This window comes from Cyprinus carpio, chromosome B20 (assembly GCF_018340385.1).
Source record: "Cyprinus carpio isolate SPL01 chromosome B20, ASM1834038v1, whole genome shotgun sequence".
NCBI lineage: Eukaryota > Metazoa > Chordata > Actinopteri > Cypriniformes > Cyprinidae > Cyprinus > Cyprinus carpio.
The window spans coordinates 14,974,714-14,997,995 of record NC_056616.1 but is presented as its reverse complement, the minus strand read 5'-3'; the positions used below and the strand labels follow the sequence as shown (position 1 = coordinate 14,997,995).

The window sequence follows — 23,282 nt, the reverse complement described above, 5'->3', positions numbered from 1 at the left end:
ATAAAGTTTACACTTATAAACCTCTCAGACTGAAAATGGAGCAGCACGTATTAGGCCTGTAGTACATTTCACAACATCTCTTGAGAGAATAAGAGGAAGAGAACAAAACAAGGGTGTCTTATTACTTCCCCAACCCCACTCGACTACTTATTCATTTAGGAACATAGGCCCTATAGAGGCAAGTGCCCATAAGCATTCATAAATTACACACATTTATATTATGTTGTAGCTGTAGTGTTACTGTTATGCATTAAGAAACATGTCCAATTAAAACACTTTAGCATTGTCACGATTACACAGATGCTGTCTGCATAGTGTGCATATGGCTTATCTCTTCAGTTTCATGTAGTTCAACTGTGTAGTTCAGTCATTATTTATGATCTGTTCCTGGTAGAGTTTCTTTCGGAATGTAGAAGGTTCACACAGAGGCTGAACTGGGGCTTTGTTTTTGTTGGAAACCCTATAGCATAAACTACAAACACTGATTACATAACAGAGTTAAATAATGACTCCCACACTGCTCGTTTGGCCCCTTGCTGCTGAGACCCACATTAACTCTCTCTTTTCAGATAAACAGTGCAAATTCACTTTCTCACACACACCCTATTCACAACAGCCTGGCTAAAATCAGTCGGTTTACTTCAGAGTCCTCGGCTGCCCATAGAATCAGCTATGATTTTATATTCCCTATATGAGTGGCTGGATTTTAAAAGCTTTTTGTTTTTGATTTGTTTACTGCTGCTGCTTATAGATTTGATCAGACATAAAAATCCTGCAAATTTTCCACCAGGACCCTGGCCGCTACCCATCCTAGGAAATGTCTTCACTGACGTTAACTATAAAACTGTAGACCAGGTGAGGCACTAATGATTACACCACTGAAATAATTAATCATTTAATATGCAATACAGCAATAATAATATTATATTTATATTAATATATATATTTTTAAATTAAGTAAATATAGAATAGCATTTTGTTTTTGTATTTTCATATGTGCTACTTGATTAGTATTTAATTAATTTACTTTTTATTTTTCCAGCTGATTGAGAAGTATGGGAACATCTTCAGTGTCAGAAATGGAAGTGATAAAATAGTGTATGTTTCCGGGTTTAAAATGGTGAAGGATGTTTTGATCACTCAAGGGGAAACCTTCATTGACCGCCCTGTTTTACCTTTATTTGACACACTTTATAAAGGCAGAGGTAAGTGACCTATAATAAGGCGACCAAAGGAAACTTAAAATGTTTGTTTACAAAACAACTGCTGTATATATGGAATGAAAGTAGCAGGATAATTGGTGATTATTGCTACAACGTATATAGTTTTATTGCAGATAAGCAGTGTTCTTGCTCAATGGGTGCAAATTATTGATGCAAATTATTTTGAGCAAAGAAAAACATCCTCATTGATTGTACAGCAGGTCTAAACACAATTTTCTTCCATTGTCTTTGACGCCGACTCCTGACCGAGAAAGGACTGTCCTTTAACAATGGCTACTCATGGAGGAAACAACAGCAGTTTTCCATGAGTCACCTGAAAAACTTTGGAGAGGGGAGGAAGACTCTAGAAGAACATATTCAACGAGAGTGCTACTTCCTGTGTGGAGCCTTTAAAGAAGAGCAGGGTAAGAACCCATCTAGTTTTTTATTGAATCTACAGTATGTTCCACGAGGAACCTTTAACATCCATGGAACCCTTAGGTCTTGTTATACTGGAAAACTGTTCTTTAGATTATTGAAATGTACTTTAATCTAATAACAACATTGTTCTTTTGAGAACTGTCCACTGCAAAGTTCTTTGGTAAAGCCAGAATTGTTCTCCTAAGGCAGGGGTGTCAAGCTCATTTTCTGGAGGGCCAGAGCCCTGCAGAGTTTAGATTCAACCCTAATTAAATACACCTGATACAATACGTGGTATGGGTGTTTGAGCAGGGCTGGATCAAAACTCTGCAGGGCTTCAGTCCTCCAGGTATTGAGTCTGACACCCCTGTTCTAAGGCATCATCATGAAAACCCCTTTTTGGAATCTTTGTTTTAAGAGTGTAATCTCACTTTAATATGCAGAACAGTTTTCACTAGCCTACAGTATATAATTCAAAAAACTTTTCTGAAGTGTCTTATATCAAAATATTCAGCAAATATTCATGATTCTATCATTGTTTTTAACTTGTCACGCAGGCTGCCCATTTAACCCTTTGGTCAAAATCAACAACGCAGTGGCTAATGTTATTGGCAGCCTGGTGTTCGGCCATCGATATGAGTATGATGATGTTGATTTCCAGAAGCGTCTACAAATGAGTGCAGAGTCAGTGTTTCTTACAGGATCTGTGTGGAACCAGGTAGCGTCCATTGAAAATACAACATTTAAAAGAGCATTTAAATACTTTCACATATTATAACACTTGTGTTGAGTGAATGATTTTGTTAAAATATAGGTGTACAAAACATCAAAGAATCACAGTATTACCATGGACATTACTCATCCTTTTAACAAAGCTTTCATGTTTTTTTTTTTTAAGCTATATGATGCCTTCCCTGGTATAATGAAATGGTTGCCAGGACCTCATCAGACAATAATCTCAAACTATCAAGAGTTAGCAAACTTCCTGAAAGAAAAGGTTGAGCAACACAGACAAGAATGGGACAGCAACAATCCCAGAGATTATATTGATGCCTACCTGACAGAAACAGAGAAGGTAAAACGTAGTAACATAATTTGGAGCTCTGCATCAACAGCTGGTGATGTGCCCAAGAATCTTACTGAATTAATTGGATTCTTGAAGAAATGATATTTATTCATGTCCATGTGCTTCATTTGGGGCCTTAGAGGAAGAATGACACCGAGGCAGGGTTTAACATTGACAGTCTGGTGTGGTGCATGGTAGACTTGTTTGAGGGCGGAACTGAAACAACGACCAACACACTCCGATGGGCTCTGCTTTACATGATCAAGTACCCTGATATTCAAGGTACAATAATATTATGTACTTAAGTAACACCAACAGTAAAAACAGCTTTACTACTTATTGTGCATTGTTGTATCTTGACAATGTTCTCAAAATGTTTCCTCAACTAGAGAAGGTCAGGGCAGAGATTGACCAGGTGATTGGCTCCCGTCCACCTATTATGTTCGATAAGGCAAACATGCATTACACAAACGCTTTTATTCATGAGGTTCTTAGAAAAGCAAACCTTGTGCCTCTAAATATGGCTAGAGCTGCAAGAAAGGACACAATTCTGGGAGGCTATTTTATACCAAAGGTAAAAGAAGATTATTGTGTTTATTGTTAAATGTTTTGAACATTTATTTTTTTATTGTGAATATTATATATACCAAATATTAGTTTTGAATAACACTTTATTATGATGACCACTTCCTGTACTGTACTGGAACTGTGATGATCACTAATCTGACATCAGTACTGTATGACAAACATGAATGGGAAACACCAGACACCTTTAACCCTGGACACTTTCTAGACTCTGAAGGCCAGTTCTGCAGGAGAAATGCCTTCTTCGCCTTCTCAGCAGGTACGATTCATCCATTGCATAATTCTGCTGTACCTTAATCAATTTTAAACCATACCTGTAAAACAAATGACTGCAAAATATATATTTCAGCCAAGTAATTCAACTGTGATGGATTGACAGGCAAAAGGCAGTGTCCGGGAGAGCACTTGGCTCACATGGAGCTGTTCATCTTGCTTGCCATCCTCTTGCAGACCTTCAGGTTCAGCCCTCCTCCTGGTGAGGAGCCCAGTCTGGAGAGCCAGGTGGGCTTCACACAAGCCCCTTTGCCATACAAGCTCTGTGCTCACCCGAGATAAAGTGTGCCAAATCCTGCTGAGGATAATTGTATGCAATATAGCAACTTCTATGTGAGAAGTATCACCCACAGCATATGCATATGCACAGCATTGAGGAAATTTTTTTAAAATTTTTTTTTAAAAAGTAATGCATTAAAATAATGTGTTACTTCCTAAAAAAGTAACTAATTACATTACTTAGTCTACTTTTTATGGAAAGTAATGTGTTACGGTACTTTTGAGTTACTTTTTAAATCTGGGCAGGGCTTGCTTGTTTGTTTTTAATATAAAAAAAATATATTACAAATGTAAAAGCCCTTTCACACCAAGTGAAATGAATATTCCTCGGCTCAGGCTGAAAGAAAATTAAACTGTAAAATGTAAATTCATGTCTGTATTCATGACTGTTTTTATTCATTTTAAGGAATATCTGTTTTGTGCAGGTGAGATGAGTAAATGCATGTTCACATTTAGTCTAGAACTACAGTGACATCATGTTCACACAGCGCACACATCGCCTCTGCACTTACTCCCGATTTCTCTCAACATGGCAACACAAGAGCTGTCATGGGAAACAAAGTAAGTGGAGTTAATATTTCCTTCTAAATTAAAAAGTAATGCGTTACTTTACTAGTTACTTAAAATGTAATCTGATTACATAACCCCCAACACTGCATATGCAAACAAATACAAAGTCATTTAAGTGAACATTATGCCTGAAAATTCCAAATACTACTTTGTGTGTGTGTGTCCAACCATTACATAGATTACGATCTGTACTAAACACAGGAAATGTGCTCTGGCCTTAAACACTTTCCTCCAGTCTACACATGGAAAGAATTTGTTCTGTCTGAAAACAGAACATTTGTTAGAATGTGGGAACTATTATTAGAACCTCTGTTTAGCTCTTTATGCATTATTACTTTCCCTCCTACATTTATTGATTATTCATAACTTTTAAAACCTTATGAATATGTGCTTGCCAGCCTCTTATTACTTCTGTATGGTGCCAAACTTTCGATATTCATGATGTTTCCCCCTTCTTTGTGATTGCTTAGTGTGTGTGCTTTCTTTATATTATTTTTATATTTAATGTTATATTTGCTGTGTTTTTGACAAAATAAATGTTTTATGATAAGCATAAGAGACTTTTTTCAAAACATTAAACATAGACAAACATACATACATAAATACATGTGTATATATATACACACACACACACATATACAAATATACACAAACACACAGAACACAGCTGTGTTTCTATAATTGTATTTACCTTTACCGTCTACCTGTATTGAAGAGTTGAGTCATGTAGTATTTTTGTGATTTTGAAATTTTCAAATCTAGACATGTAACCTTTCCCTGAGTGATCAGTGCACTTTGCTGATTGATTTAAAAGCTATGAAACATGAATTCAATGCCATGTACACTAAAAAAACAGTGCTCTTTAAAAAGGCACTAATATACACTTCCAGGTACTAATATGTACATTTAGAGCACAAATATGTACTTTTTAAGTGATAATATGTATGTTTAAGGTACTGATATTAAGGGGTAAATAATGTAAAAAAATTTACCTTTTATCTTTTGTGCCTTTGGACACTGCCCCAGTGATAGCTTATATGCAAAGGTTTCTGAACTGAGTAAAGCAGTATGCTATTAATTCACCATTCTACATTTCAATGAATTATCTGTCAATGAACATAACCTCCTAAACTGAACCACAGACAAAATCTTCATGTGTTTTGCACTGACATCGTCTCCTATTTACACTGCAAACCAACAAGCAAATATAGCACTGGATGAATGTGTGGGAGTGGGGAGGATTCAATCATTAACACTAAGGCAAAAGTCAAGCTTGGTTAAAAATGAACCTGCAGGCCTAAACTCCAACAGTCCACCTCACTGTTCGTCTCACTCAATAACTCAATCTGAGGAAGACCTTCTGTTAAAATTGATGAACATATTAGCTGACATACATTTGACACTCACACGTTTCTCACACAACAAGAGTAATCTAATCCATCAAGATCTTGTGTAACTCGGAGTTCATTTTTTGTTAAAAACATTACAGCTGTTGAGCCAGATGTTAGGGGAGTGGCAGGATGAACAGATGGACAAACGCTGCCTGTTCAACATACATTCTACAAACCTCACATTTTCCTTCTTTGTCTGTTATGGCATTAACTGCGGTTCTCCAGATTCTTGATTTTAAGGGACTGCTGCTCTTCGTATTAGCTTTTCTCTTGGTGGCAGACTACGTGAAGAACAGAAACCCACCGAATTATCCACCCAGCCCTTTCAAAGTCTTCAACCTTGACTCCAAAGAGCCACATATATACCTGACAAAGGTAAACAGACAATATTGACCCTTCTGGGTTGAAAGGGAAGGGCTCTATTAAAATCTAGGGAAAAAAACAAGTTGTGAGATAAGAGATTGCATGTTACTTAAAGGGATACTCCACCCCAAAATGAAAGTTTTGTCATTAATCACTTACCCCCTTGTCGTTCCAAACCTGTAAAAGCTTTGTTCGTCTTCGGAACACAATTTAAGATATTTTGAATGAAAACCGGGAGGCCTGTGACTGTCCCATAGACTGCCAAGTAAATAACAGTGTCTGTTTCTATGTGTATTTAGCTTTGATTTGAAAGAAATCAGCGCATCCTTGTGGCGCGGATGATACAAAAGAGCAAACGCAGCATACGGTGATATGGAGAGACACAGAGGAGACTGTTGACAAAGGAATTATTGAATAAAGTTGTTATTTTTGTCTTTTTTGCTTACAAAAATTGTTCCCGTCGCTTCATATAACACAGATTGCATGTCTGATGGCAGATGGAGTACTCTGAAGACAACTTTCATACCTTTTATGGACCTTGACACTGTTATTTACTTGGCAGTCTATGGGGCAGTCACAGGTAGGAGTGTAACGATACATCGATATGAATCGATTAAATTTCAAATGATACGATGCCACACGTAAAATATCGATTTGCGGTAACTATATTTTGGCACTCTCCACATTCACTTGTCATTTAACGTCCACCTATGCATTTCCAGCAAAGCACGCATTTTAGTTTATTCCCCGAACTCTGCATGCATCGGGCCTGTTTTCATTTGGTCACTTCATGCGTTTTTTTTCTGATTGGACAGCTATTCGATCGTGAAAAGACCAGATGTAAATTTTTATAGGCTATACAGTCAGATATGACAGTATAAGCCGATGCGCAAACTATCGCGAATAAAACTGAAAGTAAGTCGCAGACGCAACACACAGCCACCTTCATTATTAGTTGTGAGTATTGAGTATTTCTTATGTGTTGATTGCTTGTTCTTTCCTGTTGCGCTCTCTGACATTGAAATAAGCTGATAATGAATAAAATGCAGCGCATATCTATTGCTTTCATTGACTTGAACTCTGTTAAATTTGCATATTTAGCGCGGAAATTGAAGAACGGATTTATAAACGTTTTGCAAAGACACATTTATGTGGCCAAGTGTAAATGGAAACGTTTTAACAAATCAGATAGATATCCGATCAGAGAAAACGCATGAAGTGACCAGGTGTAAACAGGCCCAGAAAGAATGCGAATGAGACTGGTACCAGTGTACCATCCAAGCGTGTGTTTAGCACTGCAGGTGATGTTGTCAATGCAGAACGCAGTGTCCTCTCTCCTGAACATGTTGATCAGTTGATTTTTTTTAAAAAGAAAAACCTCTCAAAAGAGTACCTCAGTGATTTGCACATTTTGGCACAAAAGACTGGAAGACTTGTAACTGTTGCCATCATAAGCTTGATTGATTCATGTGACTTCATTTTCCCCCCATTATTTTTATTTATTTAAATAAAAAATAATGTGTAATTTTTGTTGTAAATTGGGATAGACACTGTTCAAATGTTTTTAAATTAGTTTAATTAAACATTCATGCTTTATATTTTGGCTGCATTTTTTGAGTTATTAAAAATGTAATGGCTTGTGTAAACTAGGCCCAAAATTTCAAAATGTCGATAAATTAATCAAATCGAATCGAAACGTAATCGTATCACAGACATGTTTGAGGTATCGGCAAATATCGTATCACTGAAAGTAAAAGTCGAAATCGTATCGTATCGTGATCAACTGCCCGATTTACACCCCTAGTCACAGGCCTCCCGGTTTTAAATGTGTTCCGAAGACAAACAAAGCTTTTATGGGTTCGGGGACGACATGGGGGTAAGTGATTAATGACAAAATTACATTTTGGGGTGGAGTACCCCTTTAAATATTATATATATACATTCACGTTATATATATATATAGATACACACACACACACACACACACACACACACTTACTTATATATAAAAACTTATAATTTCATAACAGTGGTTAAAATGGTGCATGTCCTTTAAATCATGCTTGCAGTCTACTGATAAAAAGTATTTATGAACCCAATGATTTGCATTAGTTCCAGTCACAGTCACAAACTTCCGAAACATTGTTTTCCTCACAGCTAGGCCAAGCCTACAACAATATATTTATTCAGTCTGCGATTAGGAAGAGACAAAGTGGTATTCATCACTGGTTATAAACTGGTGAAAGAGACCCTGGTGACTCAAGCTGAAAACTTTGTGGATCGGCCCAACAGTCCAGTGCAATCACAAGTCTATTCGGGCAATGGTAGGTCAAATGGTTGTGACCTATCAAAAGAGTTCAGCAAAAAGCATTGTCTATTGTGAATCTGGAGAAGCTAACCCCCTTTATTAACGAAAGATAAACATTCCTTTAAATTGTGAAACTCAAGATGTTGAATAGATGATGTGTTTTGAATAGATGTAGGAGGGATCATCTTCTGAGGTTTATGTACATATTTTCACTGATTATTTGTTGGAAAAAAAAAGTTTTCCTGTCCTACAGTTTCAGTATCCAATGGAACATGATTATGTACTGATTATTTGTGTACGGACAGCTGGACACTTCTTCAGTAATGATGAAATGTGGAAGAAGCAAGGGCGCTGTGCTCTGTCAACACTGAGGAACTTTGGGTTGGAAAAGAAAACAATGGTGCTGGCCATATGTAAAGAGAGCCGCTTGTTACTAGATGAGATTGACAAACAGAAAGGTACACAATACCTGGTGTGCATGTATATAAGAATCAATTTAAGGTAAATAACAGGACTCATTTGTTTTTTGTCCTTCTCAGGAGCTGCTTTTGACCCAACATTCCTGTTCAATAATGCTGTTTCCAATATCATCTGTCAAAAGGTGTTCGTCCAGATATTTGATTATGCAGACCACCAATTCAGGACAATACTAAAATATATATCTAAAAGCATTCAATTAGAGGGCTCCATTTGGGGCCAGGTAAATAAATGACTTTTTCTTTCTGATAATTGTCCTCTATGTTATACAGTTTGGAGATATTTTACTACTTTGAATAAATTCTGGGAAAGGACTAATTAAACAAGAAGACTTAAAAGAAATTTTAAAGAAATATTTCACTCAAAAATGAAATTTCCTTAGGCCATCCAAGATGTATATAAGTTTGTTTCTTCATCAGAACAGATTTGGAGAAATGTAGCAGTATGGTGAGCATGATTTCACCAAGTACAACATGTTCCTGGATCAACATCCTTGTTGATCCTGGAACAACATTCCAATCATCCAATCAGAACTGAGATAAAACTTTTCAGGAAATATCTGTTTTAGGCTTACAATCAGTGTTAGGTGCTTCTACACCCTTGTTAATCAGCTATCATTTCACATTGATTTTAGGAATGAATTATGGGTAGGGTTAGGTCTAGAACACATGGAACGATGTTCTCTTCATTAAAACTAGCTGTTTCTTCATGTGGCTTCTGTTCAGGGATGAAAGACATAAAATTTAAAGTAAAGTTGCTGTATTTCAACAAATAAATGCAAGTGAAAGAGGCTAGTGTGAAGTTCTCCTGTCATTTTAATAGTTTTATTACCTGCATCATCTCAATGAGGAAGATCATATTGCACTCTGTTCTCTTTGATGAGAATGAATGGGAGAAACCCTACAAGTTTAATCCTGGGCACTTTTTAGACAAAAGAGGGAAGTTTGTGAGGCGGGACACATTCATGCCCTTTTCTGCAGGTAAAATGAAAACAGAAGTACAAAAAGAAACTTTATTATGAATGATTTACACTACCATTCAAAGGTTAGGGGTCAGTAAGGTTTTTGTTTAAAAAAAAAAAAGTATACTTTTATTCAGAAAGAATGCATTAATTTAATCAGAGTGACATTTAAGACTTTTATATTGTTACAAAAGTTTCTATTTAAAATAATCAAAGTTATTTTGAACTCTCTATTCACCAAGGAATACTAAAAAATGTATTGCAGTTTCCACAAAAATATTAAGCAGCACAATATCGTCCAAATTGTCATATTAGAATGACTTCTGAAGGATCATGTAAAACTGAAGTAATGAATGCTTAAATTATTAAATTCTAAAAATATTTCACAATATTAGTTGGTGAGCAAAATACTTTTTCCAATAATAATAATAATAATAATAATAAAAGCTTATTTACATTAACGTCTCCCCACTCTCTCACAGGAAAGAGGGTCTGTCTGGGGGAGCAGCTCGCTAGAATGGACCTCTTCCTGTTCTTTGTCCTTTTATTCAGAAAATTTCGATTTTCAGATGCAGAGGGTGAGAAACTTAACCTTGATGGAGTGATAGGAGTGTAACACACCCCACACCCCTTCAAGATCCATGCAATACTCACTATCAGAATACTTTTATAGCAATAATTCAATATTATAAAAAAATTATATAATACACATTAATTAATATGACATGTCTGTTTAACATGTATAAGAAAACAGATCAGTGGAGATTATGGCCTTTCTTTTGCCGACTCACTTCTTGTTTGATTAAGGGGTGTAAGAGAATACATCGTTAGTTCCCGTATCAAACCTGCAAAAACCTGCTCAGTAATGCCTAGTTTACAAAAACTCAGTGTTGGATGAACGTTGCCCTAGAAAACAATAGAGAAAGGGTCATTGCGACAAGTTAAACATTATAGAAACATCTAGCTGTTGGAACTGATTTCAAATGACGGGGATGAGGTTCAAGTTTTTAAGGTGACAGATAATGCATTGAGAAATACATTAGTCAGCAAACATAAGCAAGGTTTTGCTGTGATAATAAACAATGTTGAAATCCATATTGTCACGTCACAATTTGTTTGCGTTGAATTTTTTGTGTGCCCTCTCATCCATTTGTATTGGCTGGATTTCAGACCATTAAAACAAGCATTTAATTGTATGTTCATGTGAAGGCAAATGCTACCCATGCAAAATATAACATATAAGTTATTTGTTTTCATATATTTCATCTATTCAAATTTAAATCTGAGATCTTTAAAAAGCGGGAAACGTTTATATTAGTCGCCATCTAGTGGTGAGACTTGAGTAGAAACTTCAACCGTGGGATCATTAAAACGCAAGAAGGCAGTATTGCAAAACAAACTTTAGAGTGTTTATTCATCACATGTAAATGAAGGCTGCAAGTGCTCTTTAACTCCAAATATTACTCTAATACCATAAGAATCCAATCTTATTATTTATCATCTCTCACAAACAATGACAGTGCTCATAAAATTGAGTACACAAATTTAAGAGTTCTTCCTTGAGACACATCATACATAAATATTAGCATTTCAAAAAAACATTAGAATTTACCCATCACAGGCCAAAAAGCCTAGTTGAATAAAACACCAGAAAAGACGAATCAGAACCGCAATGATTAACCTTACCACTTAAAACAGAATTAATAGTACTGTATCTCCCAACAGAGTGTGTTTTATTCGAAATGCAACAGCTTGTCTATTAGCAGATAGCTCAGTCGGGTCAACCTAAGCAAGAGCAGATTTTCACAATGCAGCAAAAGCCATTTCACAATGCAGCTATGTTTTACAAGTCACGCATGTATAATTAAAGAGTGGCGTACAACACAAAGCTATCACAGCAGTTTACTATGGCCTACTTTAATTCTGTGCTGGTGTTCAAATCCTGATACTTGAGGTCTTCACACAGACAGGAAATATTAAGTGGATATAAAAAAGGCCCTTCTGCTTGTTAAAAGAGCATGCAAGAGTCCTATCACAGTCAACTGAATATAAAATACCATAACCGACAGAATGAAGCACCTGGATTCAGATTTAGAGTGATTATATATACATGCATGTCTTTTTAATGCACACTAGTCAACATTTGAAGTGGATCAAAACCTTTAATTAAGTTGTCCTAAAACCAAAATGCGTTCTTGTCTTAGGACAACTTTTGATCTACTAAACCATTTTGACTACTGTATACATTAACGCAGTTTCAATGCATGTTGTTGTTTGAGAAAGTCACTGTAATAGGAACAAACTAAGAACTTTGGTGTCCAGCACCAAATACCTCATCATCCTGATCGACGGACTTTGATTGGCTAGGGCAAAATGTATCTGCATATACTTTCAAGGTTTTATATAACATACCTGCACGATTACGAATATATTCCACGGCTGCATAGTGTATCGTTGGAAGTCATTTCTAGCAAAAGCATGCATGCTACCATTACAGGACGCATTAAATGCATTTCTTCCCGCACAATCTGAGTGAGCCTGACAAAAGATTGACCTGTGACCTTTAGTATGGATGCTGGTTCAGAAGTGACCCTGCTGCAGACTGTTACAGGTGTGTGTTTAGTACTGAAAGTGAAAAGACTGCTACTGTATGTAATTGTGTGCTGATTGAGTAACTTTCATCAGAGTTCAGCCCCTTATGTACATTATTATACATGTGTAACTGTAGAGAGTGATCACATGGGGACATGCTAATGTTCATCATGGCATGCTTGTCCCCTTGTTTAGAAGTGTACTTAAGGTCACTTGAGTGTACATGTGAGGGAAAGAAGGAGAAGAGCAGGAAGCTGGGAGGTACCGAGGACAAGGTTACTTGGAAGAAGTGGCAGGCACGTTGATGGACATGGTGCGCCGGGCGTTGGTCACCTGACGTTGCTGAGCCAGGAAAGACTGGCCGGGTGGCACTAGAGAGGTGGATCGCCCGCTAAGCCGTGACTCGATTGCCATCTTCTGGAAGTTCAAACTCTGTGTTTTGCACAATACGAGAAAAGAAAATTCCAGAACATGAAGCAAATTACTGCAGACTGTTTCTTTTAAAGTTTTAGATATTTCAGACATTTATTTCAATTTAAACGTATCAAATAATAGGGACATTTTTAAGTAACATTCCATAAAGGGATAGTTCACTCAAAAATGAATTATGTCATCATTTACTCACCTTTTACTTGTTTCAAACCTGTAAGAGTTTTTGTGTTCTGTTGAACACAAAAGAAGCTATTTTGAAGAATGTTGGTAACCAAATAGGTGATGGTAGCCAATATCGCCAATATATGTCTATAGCTACTTTCAACTGTTTGGTTACAAACATTCTTTGGGTTCAGCAGAACAAAGAAACTCTTACAGGTTTGGAACAATGAGAGGGTAATGTAAATTATGACAATTTTTGTTTTTGGGTGAACTGTCCCTTTAAATAAAATAATAACAAACACATGCATAAATAAATAATTTTTATATCATTTTTAATTGCAGCACCTTAAACTGAAATACAGAAATAAATGTCTTACATAATCTTAAATCGAAATAAATAAAAAAAACAGCATATTTAATTTGCACTGTACTTTGTAAACTATTGAGTCCTGTCACTGTACCTTATTATACCAAGCTGTCACAATTAACTTCTCCTCATATTCCCTCAGTTTGGCCTGCTCACACTCTCGCTGAGCAAAGAGGAGAGAGGATGAGAACAGACATGAGTGAAAAGAGAAAGAAACAACAAAAATAATTTAATTTTGAGTGAGAAAGTAACTCTGAATATGCTAGATGCAAATAACATGTAAAACAGAGAAGAGATGGCAGCTCTACCTCCAGAGCAATGATTTTCTTCTCTTTCTCAGAGAGCTGCACTTTCAGTGACTGAATCTCTGCTGAGGCTGGATTTAGCTTGGGGTCCAGAGCTCGAATCACTTAGAAATGCACAATATGATGTATAATCATTGGAATTTATGAGTAATAACTCTTTTATAATAAAGCACGTAAAAGAGCTTAAAATTATGCAAGAATGCATATATTGGCTGGTTAAGTCTGTAGCTATATGATGTGCAGAGTATGACAATGTATCAAGTTCATGATTCAATAACAGAAAAATATAGAGGACTTCAAAATGCCTACAAAACTGTAACAGACCAGAGCTAAAGACAGTCAGTGGTAAAACGGAATGTATTTAAAAGCAGAAGTTATTGTAAGTACATCACGGGCTTTCTCCAGGTACATCTTGTATCGATCCTCCATCGCTCTCATGTCCTCATCTTTCTTCTTCAGTGCTGCAACCAGCTCATCCATCTTCACACCTGAAAGTGACATTTATCTCTAAAACTGAGAGGAACTTTAAAGATTTTTTGTTTGACTTAAAGAGGATCATAACATCACTCTAGATCATGGACATCAAAGTTCACAGTTTGACACAATGTTGATGGTTTGAGATGTATATGACTCAGTCTTTTTCTGAGGTCATGAAAAGAAATGTGGGATAAAAATATAGGGTCGGGTCAAAAGTTAAAGACTAACTGGTTTGAGTAGCATCTGGCTGGAGGTCCTCCAACAGCTCTTTCTTCTTCATGATTTCATCTTGTGCTTCATTCAGCTGCACCCTGGAAAAAAAAAACATAAGGACCATCCAAGTGCATAAGATGCTCAAACATGGCTAAAACAAAGAAATCAATTAATGTCTAAACTTACATATGAGCATCCAGCTTCCTTTTCAGATGAGACTTTATGAAAGCAAACATACAATGAGACTTTTTAATGAAAAGTACTACTTCCAGTATGAAATCAAAGACTAGATAATTTGCAAAACACATGCTCATGTATCACTGACGAAAAATGTGCAAAAACAGCACCACCAAGTGGCTCAAACACACTTACATCTTCAGGTTTGGCTCCTTGTGTCTGCAAGGCCTTCTGCAGATCCTCCACCTGCTGCTGGAGTTCACTGATTCTTTCTCTGTTTAATTAATACACATAAGCAACACATGTTTATATATAGAAAAGCTACTTTATAGTTCGATAAGTATACATTTGATATTATGTGAGTCTGTACCTGTTCTCAGTGTCCAGTTGGCTGCGTCCGCGCCGGGACTCCTCCAGCAGCTCCTGCAGCTCAGTTATGCGCTCGTTCTCTGACTCCTCCTGCTGCAGCTGCAACATCTTGTTCTCATGCTGCAGACGAATGAACTTCTCCCTGGAGAAGCAGAAATACACATCAACATATACAAAATACATGTATTTATACTGCAATGATAGCTAAGATTTTATATGGACTAAAGATGTATGTGAATCACAAAGACATTATGTTCAGAATACTAGTCTTGCTATTCACCTTCTGTTTGAAGTGTGATATTAAAAACAGTAGTAAACACAACCATCTCCTTCTTAATAGATGTTCGTAATAGATGTTAAAAAAAAATCAACTTTACCCTGTAAATGGTATTTATGGAAGAATGTGCAATTCTGCATATTTTACATCCTATATATAACATACCTGTACTCAATGGGCAACATCTCAGCTGCCAGGTTATCATGGCTTGGACTTCCTGTTTGATACTTTCCTGTGAAATAAGCACATGTTCAAGTTTAATTTTCAGAGTGTGTTTACTGAGCTGTGAAGTGACCCAGACAGATCGTTTGAGCTGAGCTCAAGGCTGCACTGTGGGCAGAATATAAATCTAACAGACTGTACTGCCTCTGAACTAGCAGATTTGCTTGAATTTAAATTGCTACGCCAAACGAATCACACGAGTGGAGGAACTGTTATCACTCTCAGCAGAGCCCGCCTGCACTGATTCATGTCTGTGAGCAACAGTCTTCATTCAAATGCAATCTTTTCCTAGCTGCACAGGGCACCATCGCCTGGTGTGGCATCTGCAAACATACCTGCTTGTAATAGCTGGGCCTGTTGGGCCTGAGTGCATCGCAGCTCTTCATTAATCTCTCGGAGAGTGTCCCGCTCAATGCTGATCCTCTGATGAATCACACACAAACACAATGGTCACAAGGTTTTGGCATGTGTATGAGTAATTGCAGGTGAATATATCAGCCTACCTCTTTCTCCTTTAGTAAAGTATCATATTTCTCCTGAAATTTCTTCATCTCGAAAGCCAGGTTATCAGCCCTACGCGACTCATCAGACAGTTTCCTGTGGAGCTCCTGACCCTGAAGTTCCAAAAACAATGGAGAGTTTATTTTTTACAGTTATATTTCACTTATCACCTTTCTCAGAATTCCTAAAAATAAAACTGCTGGCACGTTTATACCTGTCTCTTGTATGTCTCTAACTGAGCTCTCGCAGCATTAGCTTTGCGTAGCTCCTCTTCAAGGCTGACTGTGTTGTGCATGTAGGTCATATTCTTCTCCTCCAGAACTTTCACTTGCCGTCTGAGGTCACTTAGATCTTCTAACTTCTTCCTGTACGTCTCAACAGAGGCCTCTAGCTTGACTGCCCTGTCAGAGCAGCTCCTAAACAAACAAATCAATCATACAGACTTCCCAAAACACCCAAAGAGGATGCTGGCAAAAACTACTTGTTAAAATATGACCCGGCACCCACCTTAATATGTCTAATTCATCTTTAAGCGAACGTGACTCTTCAGCCAGGCTGGTCAGTTCATCGTTACGATGCTGAAGCTCCACTAGTTGTTTCTCCAGCTCTTCACAGTGGATGCGGTAATCATCTTTAGCTGCCTCAAGCCTGGTTATTACACACAGACAGTACACACACTTTCATTATTTACACTGCATGCCATTTCAAACTGAGACATTCTAGCCATGCTTGGTTCATCATTTCAATGCTTGTCTACTTATGCATCCTCAACAATATTCAGAACATCAGCAAGTTAATATCAAGCAAGTTTCAGACGATATTTGGAGTTACACTGTGTCTACCTGAAGGTCTCCTCCTGAAGCTGCTCTAGCTGTAGTTGTAGCTGGCTGTGCTTTCTCCCTGATGGAGTGCTGGGGTCATCAAAAGTATCAAGCTGACTGGCTCTATCAGTCAAGAGGTCATTTTCTGCCAGGAGGCTGTTCCTTTCCTCCTGTAGCATTGTCACCTGTTCAAATGGCAAAAAGGTCAAACATCAGGGCTTTCGGGAAAACCTGATGATGTATGACCTACAGTACATATGACAGGTATGGCATATTGGAACATAGGATTGTATGTAGGGTTGTACTGTATTATGTACACAACCGTTCAAATGTTTGGGGTCAGTATCTTATGCCCACCAAAGCTGCATTTAATTGATCAAGAATACAGTAAGAATTATTACAATTTAAAACTAAAATTTTTGTTTTCTATTTTAATATATATTAAAATATATTTATTTATTTGTGTGATGGCAAAGCTGTATTTTCAACAGCCACTGATCCAGCCTTGACGTCACATGATCTTTCAGAAACCATTTGAATATGCTGAGAAACACTTCTTAATATTACATTAAAATGTTTGTGGAACATGTGATACATTTTTACATTAAAAATACATTTACTGTCACTTTTGATCAATTTAATGCATCCTTGCTGAATAAATGTATTACTTTCTTGAAAAATTTTGCTGACCTCAAACTTTTGAATGGTAGTGTATATATAGATTTGCATTTAAAAACATTGTGCTGCCCCACTACTTACCACAAAAGGAAATAAACCAGTTTACAGAAAAAAAACACCCAACTTTCAAAACTAACTAAAAATTAAATAATTTATCCATTACAGTTGTGTGTATAAACAAACTCTAAATTGATGCAGTTTTATATTTAATTTACAAATTCTATGAAACATTTCCACTGTTAATGTTAAGCATGTTAAACCTCCCACACCCCAACAGCAAATGCATATTATGTTTGTTTTAGCATTTGCACCAATATATAAACCAGTATTTTCAGCTCTGAATCCATGAGCTCTTTTTGCCACACAAAACCCCCAGATAAGACCCGTTTTTCAGTGGTTAGATTGGTTAGTGGCAACGCAGTGTTTTGTTTTAGTTTTAGTTAGGCTAGGTTGCCATGCATTTTTTGAGACTTACCTCTCATAGGTCATGGATACTTTTACAACATAATCTGTCAAGAATCAGCAACACATGAATTTCTAACCCATTTATGTGCACAGGAACATTAACATAGCAGTTCAAATCTTGCAAATGACCTTTAAATGTACTATATTTACCACAATTTCCAAAAGGGAAATATATACCTAAAAATTTTATAAAATACTGTACACGACAGATTGTTTCTTTGTAAAGCTAAAACACATCAGCCTCTGCAGGGAAAAAGAAAAAATACTTGCACTTAAGGCAAAATCTGTTCATCCATGAAGGTGAATGAACAGAACAGCAGAAATCAGAAATGCTGTTCACTGACACTTACAGTCTGCAAACACAGCCACTTAAACAAATGCTGTCTCTGGATTTCTTTGACCAATGCCTTTTTTTTATGTAGGCAGCTTGTAAATATTTCAGCACCTGTGTATATTCATAATCTAAAACAAGTAATAATAGTAATAATATTTAGGTGCTATTTTGGTTTCGATGCATGAACAATTTTTGAACAATATTAATGTATATAAGTTGTGATAATATTATTGTATTTTTGTTAATACAAACCCCTCACCTGCATGTCGAGCTCCTGACAGCGCTGTGCCAACTCTTCTTTCTCAGCCATGACTTCAGTCAGATCCCCCAAGGCTTTCTTTAACTATCAAAAAACCAGCATCATTGAACAATACTACAAGATACTACATTTAACAACATCAACACTCTGACTTTCTCACACTGACACTGTGATGATGTTATATGTCTGTATTTCTTACCTGTTGCTCAACATCTCCAGGATGTTCTGTTCCTAACTGAGACATAGTCTCCTTGCTCATAAGCTGAAATGAATAAAAAAAGCTTTATATATATATATATATATATATATATATATATATATATATATATATATATATATATATATATATATATATATATATATATATATATATATACATATACATATACATATATATACACACATACATACATGACCATTTAAAAACACCTGAATAAACTGAATCTGACCTCCTGAATAGCAGTCATCACCACATGCTGTACAGATTCCTCCAAAGTCATGATAATCTGGATATACTCTGAACAACAAAACAATCTCTCAAGCTTAAAATAATGGAATATATATGCATCACCAGGAAAACAGCAGCACATAATGATAGTAAATAACAAAATTTTTTAAGGTTTGGGTGAACTATCCAAGTAACTACCTTGTTTCCTGTCACATTTGACTGCACACCCCAGGATGAGCTGTAGGAGGCGTCCCAGCTCTACCTGATCAGACTGCTCTACCACACGCATCAGATCAGGCAAAGGGAAATCTGTGATCTGCTGAGCCAAAACCTGAACCCAAAGTGATCAGAACACATACTCATTATCAGAATGAATCAGTTTAAGCATCGGGGCATCATGCACATTTTTGAGGGGGCACATGGGAGGGGGGGATAGCACTGTATAACTGATATAGGATTATGTTTTATTTATTATTTTTTTCCGTTTTATTCGAAATATTTCCAAATGTGTTAACTATATTAGGAAATATCTTGATTCTCAAATATGTGTAGCGTAAGTTAATGCGTTTTGCACCTTTATAGATTGTTATTTGATCAACAAATGGTGATGGGCAAAGTAGACTAATAGTGTTATCTATTAACTACACATAAAACCTGACTTTTTACGTAAGTGCCAGATATGGGTGTCATGCCATAAAATATTTTTAATACGACTGAATTTGCATTTAATGTGAATTTTAATAACAATATTGTAAGTTACTTATTATAACACTTTTTTTTTTTTTTTTTTTTTTTACAGAGAGTAAAGAAAATTTACATTATGAAATAACAAAATAACATTTTTATTCAGTCTAGCCAGAGATCAGGCACTCTCAAAAACTCCCATTATAATCACTGAAGCTCTTTACACTATGAAATGAATATCTTACTTACATTCGTATGCACATCTGCACTTTGTTGATTCTGATGAGAGAATTCGCCAGAGAATTCAGTCAGTGAGCAAGTGAACAAAACACCGCGTTTCAGCGATGACTCATCTGAATGTCTCTGATTGGCCATTGTATTCATAAGCTCAACAGAATCGTGTGTGATTGGTTATAATGTAGCGCTGTACAAACGCCTACAGGCTCAGCGCCAGCCAGCAAACGAGGATTTGGATTTAGCAGCTGATGCTGTGCCACACTGAACGATCTAATCATACCGGTGTGATTGTATCAAATATATATATAAAAAATATTATTCTGCTTTTTTTTTTTGTCTTTTGGAAGCTGCATTTAAAATCCACTTGGCTCACTTTGAATGGGCATAATGCCTCTGTTAAACATGGTTATTGTATCTTTAAAATAAATTATGAAAACAAATTGAGAAAAATTGCAGGCATTAACACAGTAATACAATTAAAACACCCATCATGTGACTGTAGGAATGTGTGAATTCAGAATGCTTTGTGTTTTGTGTGGAGGGATACTCCACACAAAAATGAAAATTTTGTCATTAATCATTTACCCCCATGTTGTTCCAAACCCATAAAAGCTCAGTTCGTCTTCTAAATAACAGTGTCAAGGTCCATAAAAGCTATGAAAGTCGTTGTCAGAATACTCCATCTGCCATCAGACGTGCAATCTGGGTTATATGACGTGACGGGAACACTTTTTGTAAGCGAAGAAAACAAAAATAACGACTTTATTCAACAATTCCTTTGTCAACAGTCTCTTCTGTGTCTCTCTATATCACCGTATGCTGTGTATGCTCTTCTGTATCAGCCGCACCACAAGGATACATTTTTGTTTTTTTTAAGTGTTCCCGTCGTTTCTTATAACCCAGATGGTACGTCTGATGGCAGATGGAGTATTCTGATGACGACTTTCGTACCTTTTATGGACCTTGACACTGTTATTTACTTGGTAGTCTATGGGAGCGGAGCTTTTACGGGTTTGGAACGACATGGGGGCAAGTGATTAATGACAAAATTTTCATTCTGGGGTGGAGTATGCCTTTAATTCTGAGAGTTGAAGTCTGACTGATGATATCTGAAACAGTGTGTCATTTACCTCATTATAATAATCAACAATCATCTGCAGGATCTTTTTGAGATTGTTCATCTGTAAAAATGGAGAAAAACAAAGACTTGAGTTTTGACTAACACATTATATTTGGCATGTTCTCAAAATTAGATTTAAGCATAAAAGAAAAATAAGTCTACCTTGAGTCTCACATTATCTCCAACATCCTCTTTAATGCGGGCCAGCCAGCTCTCATTGAACCATGAAGGATCTCTGTAATTGAAATATACTGATCAGTGCAGCACAGTCTTATCCAATTCAGATACTTTTAGATGCTTTCATTCAGATCAGTGGGCAAAATGAAATCAAATATATTTTGTTCTTATCCCTTCCTGCTTTAATATAATCTCTAACACTTTCAGGCTCTCTGATAACAATATATACATTTAACTAAACTTGAATGTTTATTCAACCAAAAAAAAAAGTTTCAGGTAATATGACGCTGATGACTACCCACAACCCAATGCAAGTTATAAAATATTCACACACTGACAGGCTGAGATATAAATCTGTAATGCTGACCTGGAAAAAACTAATCTGATTTAGTAGAGCAAGGTGGGGTGTAAAACACAGTTAACTATGAAAGAAACACTGCAGATCAACTGGTAGTACATGCCACTAGCAATGTTTGAAGTCATGGGTTATAAAATAAATACAACGAAAGCTATATAAGTTGCGTTGAATAAAAGCATCTGCCAGTGAATAAATGTAAACACACTCACATCTGATGCAGAGCCTGAGACATGGCTGCCCCTGAGGTCAGATCCTCCACTGTCTTACAGGGGGCTGCAGTTTTGAAGGTTTGCAGCTGAGGCACATACAAATAAAAAACAAACGTATATATATATATATATATATATATATATATATATATATATATATATCTGTTGCATCTTACAAGTCTTTCCGAAAACTATCCAGGAGGGGCCTTGGTGTAAACGCAATGTAAACACAGTCATGGATCAGAGCCAAATACAGAGATTCGCGAGCACGCGCCGCAGTCAAAAATCAAAACGCCATCATATTAAACTGAGACAGAGAATATCTGATTGCATAAGACACATTCCACAAATACTCTAGCTAACCAGATTAGACGTCTAAATCGGATGAGGATGGAGTTGGCTGTGACTGTTGGTGTTGTTTACATGTCTAACAGCATTCTGAGTCTGGTTTGTCTTTATCATTTTTGTATATATTGGTGTCGCGTGTTGGACGGGTGCAGCTTGGAGAAATGAGCGCATTTTTTAAGGTTGTAATGATGCACCGCAGATCCCGTTTGGTTTACAAGAGCAAGTGCACACATCTAAATGTCTTATTTCCGGTATTTTTTGACCATGGTGCCCGAAGGAAACGACTACCTGCGACAGGTAACGCTATCGTCAAGGATATGACCGCGGATAAATAAACGATTCCTGATTCCAGTGACCTTTAGAGCTAAACTAAAAGATGGGATCTTACCCAAATAATCAGGCTCTCGCACAGCACCGTTTTATTTAAATCCATATCTCCTCTGTGCTATCGGGCAAATATTTCCGTCCACCTGTCAACAATGCGCTTCCCCTTCCCACCTGCGTGTGTATTTGCCCAGCGCTCACCAGCACTACGTTCACGTCTATTGCGTCTACGCACTGATTGGTACGTAAAGGCTTCGTGAATGTCCGCCGCGGACACAGCGCGTGCTGCGTTGATAAGGATTGGGGGACTGACGAGATCAAGAGCGCAACAGCAAGAAATAAAACACCAATGGTGTATTGAGTTCAGGACACCGTGTAGCCAATCAAAAGAGAGATCCGAGGAGACTAGCAGAGCAGAGAACACGGATCATGTGGTGTAATCGTTTGGTTTCAACACTATGGAAGCTGAATAGGCTATGGGCACCTACGAAAGTGAATATAAAATAGCCTACAATATGTTACAAAATACTGTCACATTTATCATCAAAACGCCCAGATTCATCCAAATAAGTTTTTTTTTTTCTATTTAGCTTTAAAAATATTAAGCATGTAAGGATACATTTAAAATGCAAATTTAAGATGATTTACCATCATGTAGCCTAGTAGTTGGTCATCCAAAAAAAATGATCAGCTATCATCATAATCATATTTGATCAGGTAGCCTAAAGATTATCTTATACCAGCTATGACCAAAAACCATTCAATCATGTTCCAAATCCTGTAAATAATTATCATTTTTCAATGCGTATTGGGTAAATCTGACAGTTTTTT

The 23,282-nt window shown here is 36.7% G+C and overlaps 2 protein-coding genes across 5 annotated transcripts; one reads left to right on the top strand and one right to left on the bottom strand.

The window, feature by feature from the left end:
* The first annotated feature begins 608 nt into the window (after positions 1-608).
* LOC109066391 (cytochrome P450 2J2) lies at positions 609-5,268 on the top strand. The gene is made up of 9 exons (XM_042746985.1): positions 609-855; positions 1,043-1,205; positions 1,478-1,627; positions 2,180-2,340; positions 2,521-2,697; positions 2,829-2,970; positions 3,078-3,262; positions 3,391-3,532; positions 3,653-5,268. Exons 1-9 carry the CDS (start codon positions 673-675, stop codon positions 3,826-3,828), a joined length of 1,479 nt encoding a protein of 492 aa, XP_042602919.1. The 5' UTR covers positions 609-672; the 3' UTR covers positions 3,829-5,268.
* A 6,012-nt stretch (positions 5,269-11,280) lies between these two features.
* Positions 11,281-22,772, bottom strand: hook1 (hook microtubule-tethering protein 1). 4 transcript variants are annotated; one of them, XM_042746980.1, is made up of 23 exons: positions 22,653-22,772; positions 21,780-21,865; positions 21,198-21,270; positions 21,046-21,096; positions 19,928-19,957; positions 19,193-19,325; positions 18,996-19,063; positions 18,746-18,808; positions 18,547-18,630; positions 16,832-16,995; positions 16,497-16,637; positions 16,204-16,405; positions 15,992-16,102; positions 15,824-15,911; positions 15,432-15,498; positions 14,990-15,131; positions 14,816-14,902; positions 14,630-14,661; positions 14,459-14,541; positions 14,141-14,241; positions 13,757-13,858; positions 13,543-13,611; positions 11,281-12,919 (listed from the first exon to the last, which is right to left on the bottom strand). In XM_042746980.1, the coding sequence occupies exons 2-23, from the start codon at positions 21,800-21,802 to the stop codon at positions 12,764-12,766; spliced, it is 2,070 nt and encodes a 689-aa protein (XP_042602914.1). In that variant the 5' UTR covers positions 21,803-21,865; positions 22,653-22,772; the 3' UTR covers positions 11,281-12,763. The 4 variants fall into 4 exon arrangements, with proteins under 4 accessions (XP_042602914.1, XP_042602911.1, XP_042602915.1 ...); XM_042746977.1 differs by having other exon boundaries at positions 22,516-22,655; XM_042746981.1 differs by lacking the exon at positions 22,653-22,772 and adding an exon at positions 21,956-22,492.
* Positions 22,773-23,282: the final 510 nt, after the last annotated feature.

Bases quoted from the DNA above. Each gene is read 5' to 3' on its own strand.
- LOC109066391 (XM_042746985.1), top strand. From the start codon at position 673: ATGATTTTATATTCCCTATATGAGTGGCTGGATTTTAAAAGCTTTTTG. The intron at 2,341-2,520 runs GTAGCGTCCATT...TTTTTTTTTAAG, and splicing joins CAGGATCTGTGTGGAACCAG to CTATATGATGCCTTCCCTGG. The intron at 3,263-3,390 runs GTAAAAGAAGAT...CTGTACTGTACT, and splicing joins GAGGCTATTTTATACCAAAG to GGAACTGTGATGATCACTAA.
- hook1 (XM_042746977.1), bottom strand. From the start codon at position 22,560: ATGGATTTAAATAAAACGGTGCTGTGCGAGAGCCTGATTATTTGG. The intron at 21,866-22,515 runs GTAAGATCCCAT...TATGTGCCTCAG, and splicing joins GCGAGAGCCTGATTATTTGG to CTGCAAACCTTCAAAACTGC. The intron at 16,103-16,203 runs GTATAAACGTGC...TTGGAACTTCAG, and splicing joins TAGAGACATACAAGAGACAG to GGTCAGGAGCTCCACAGGAA.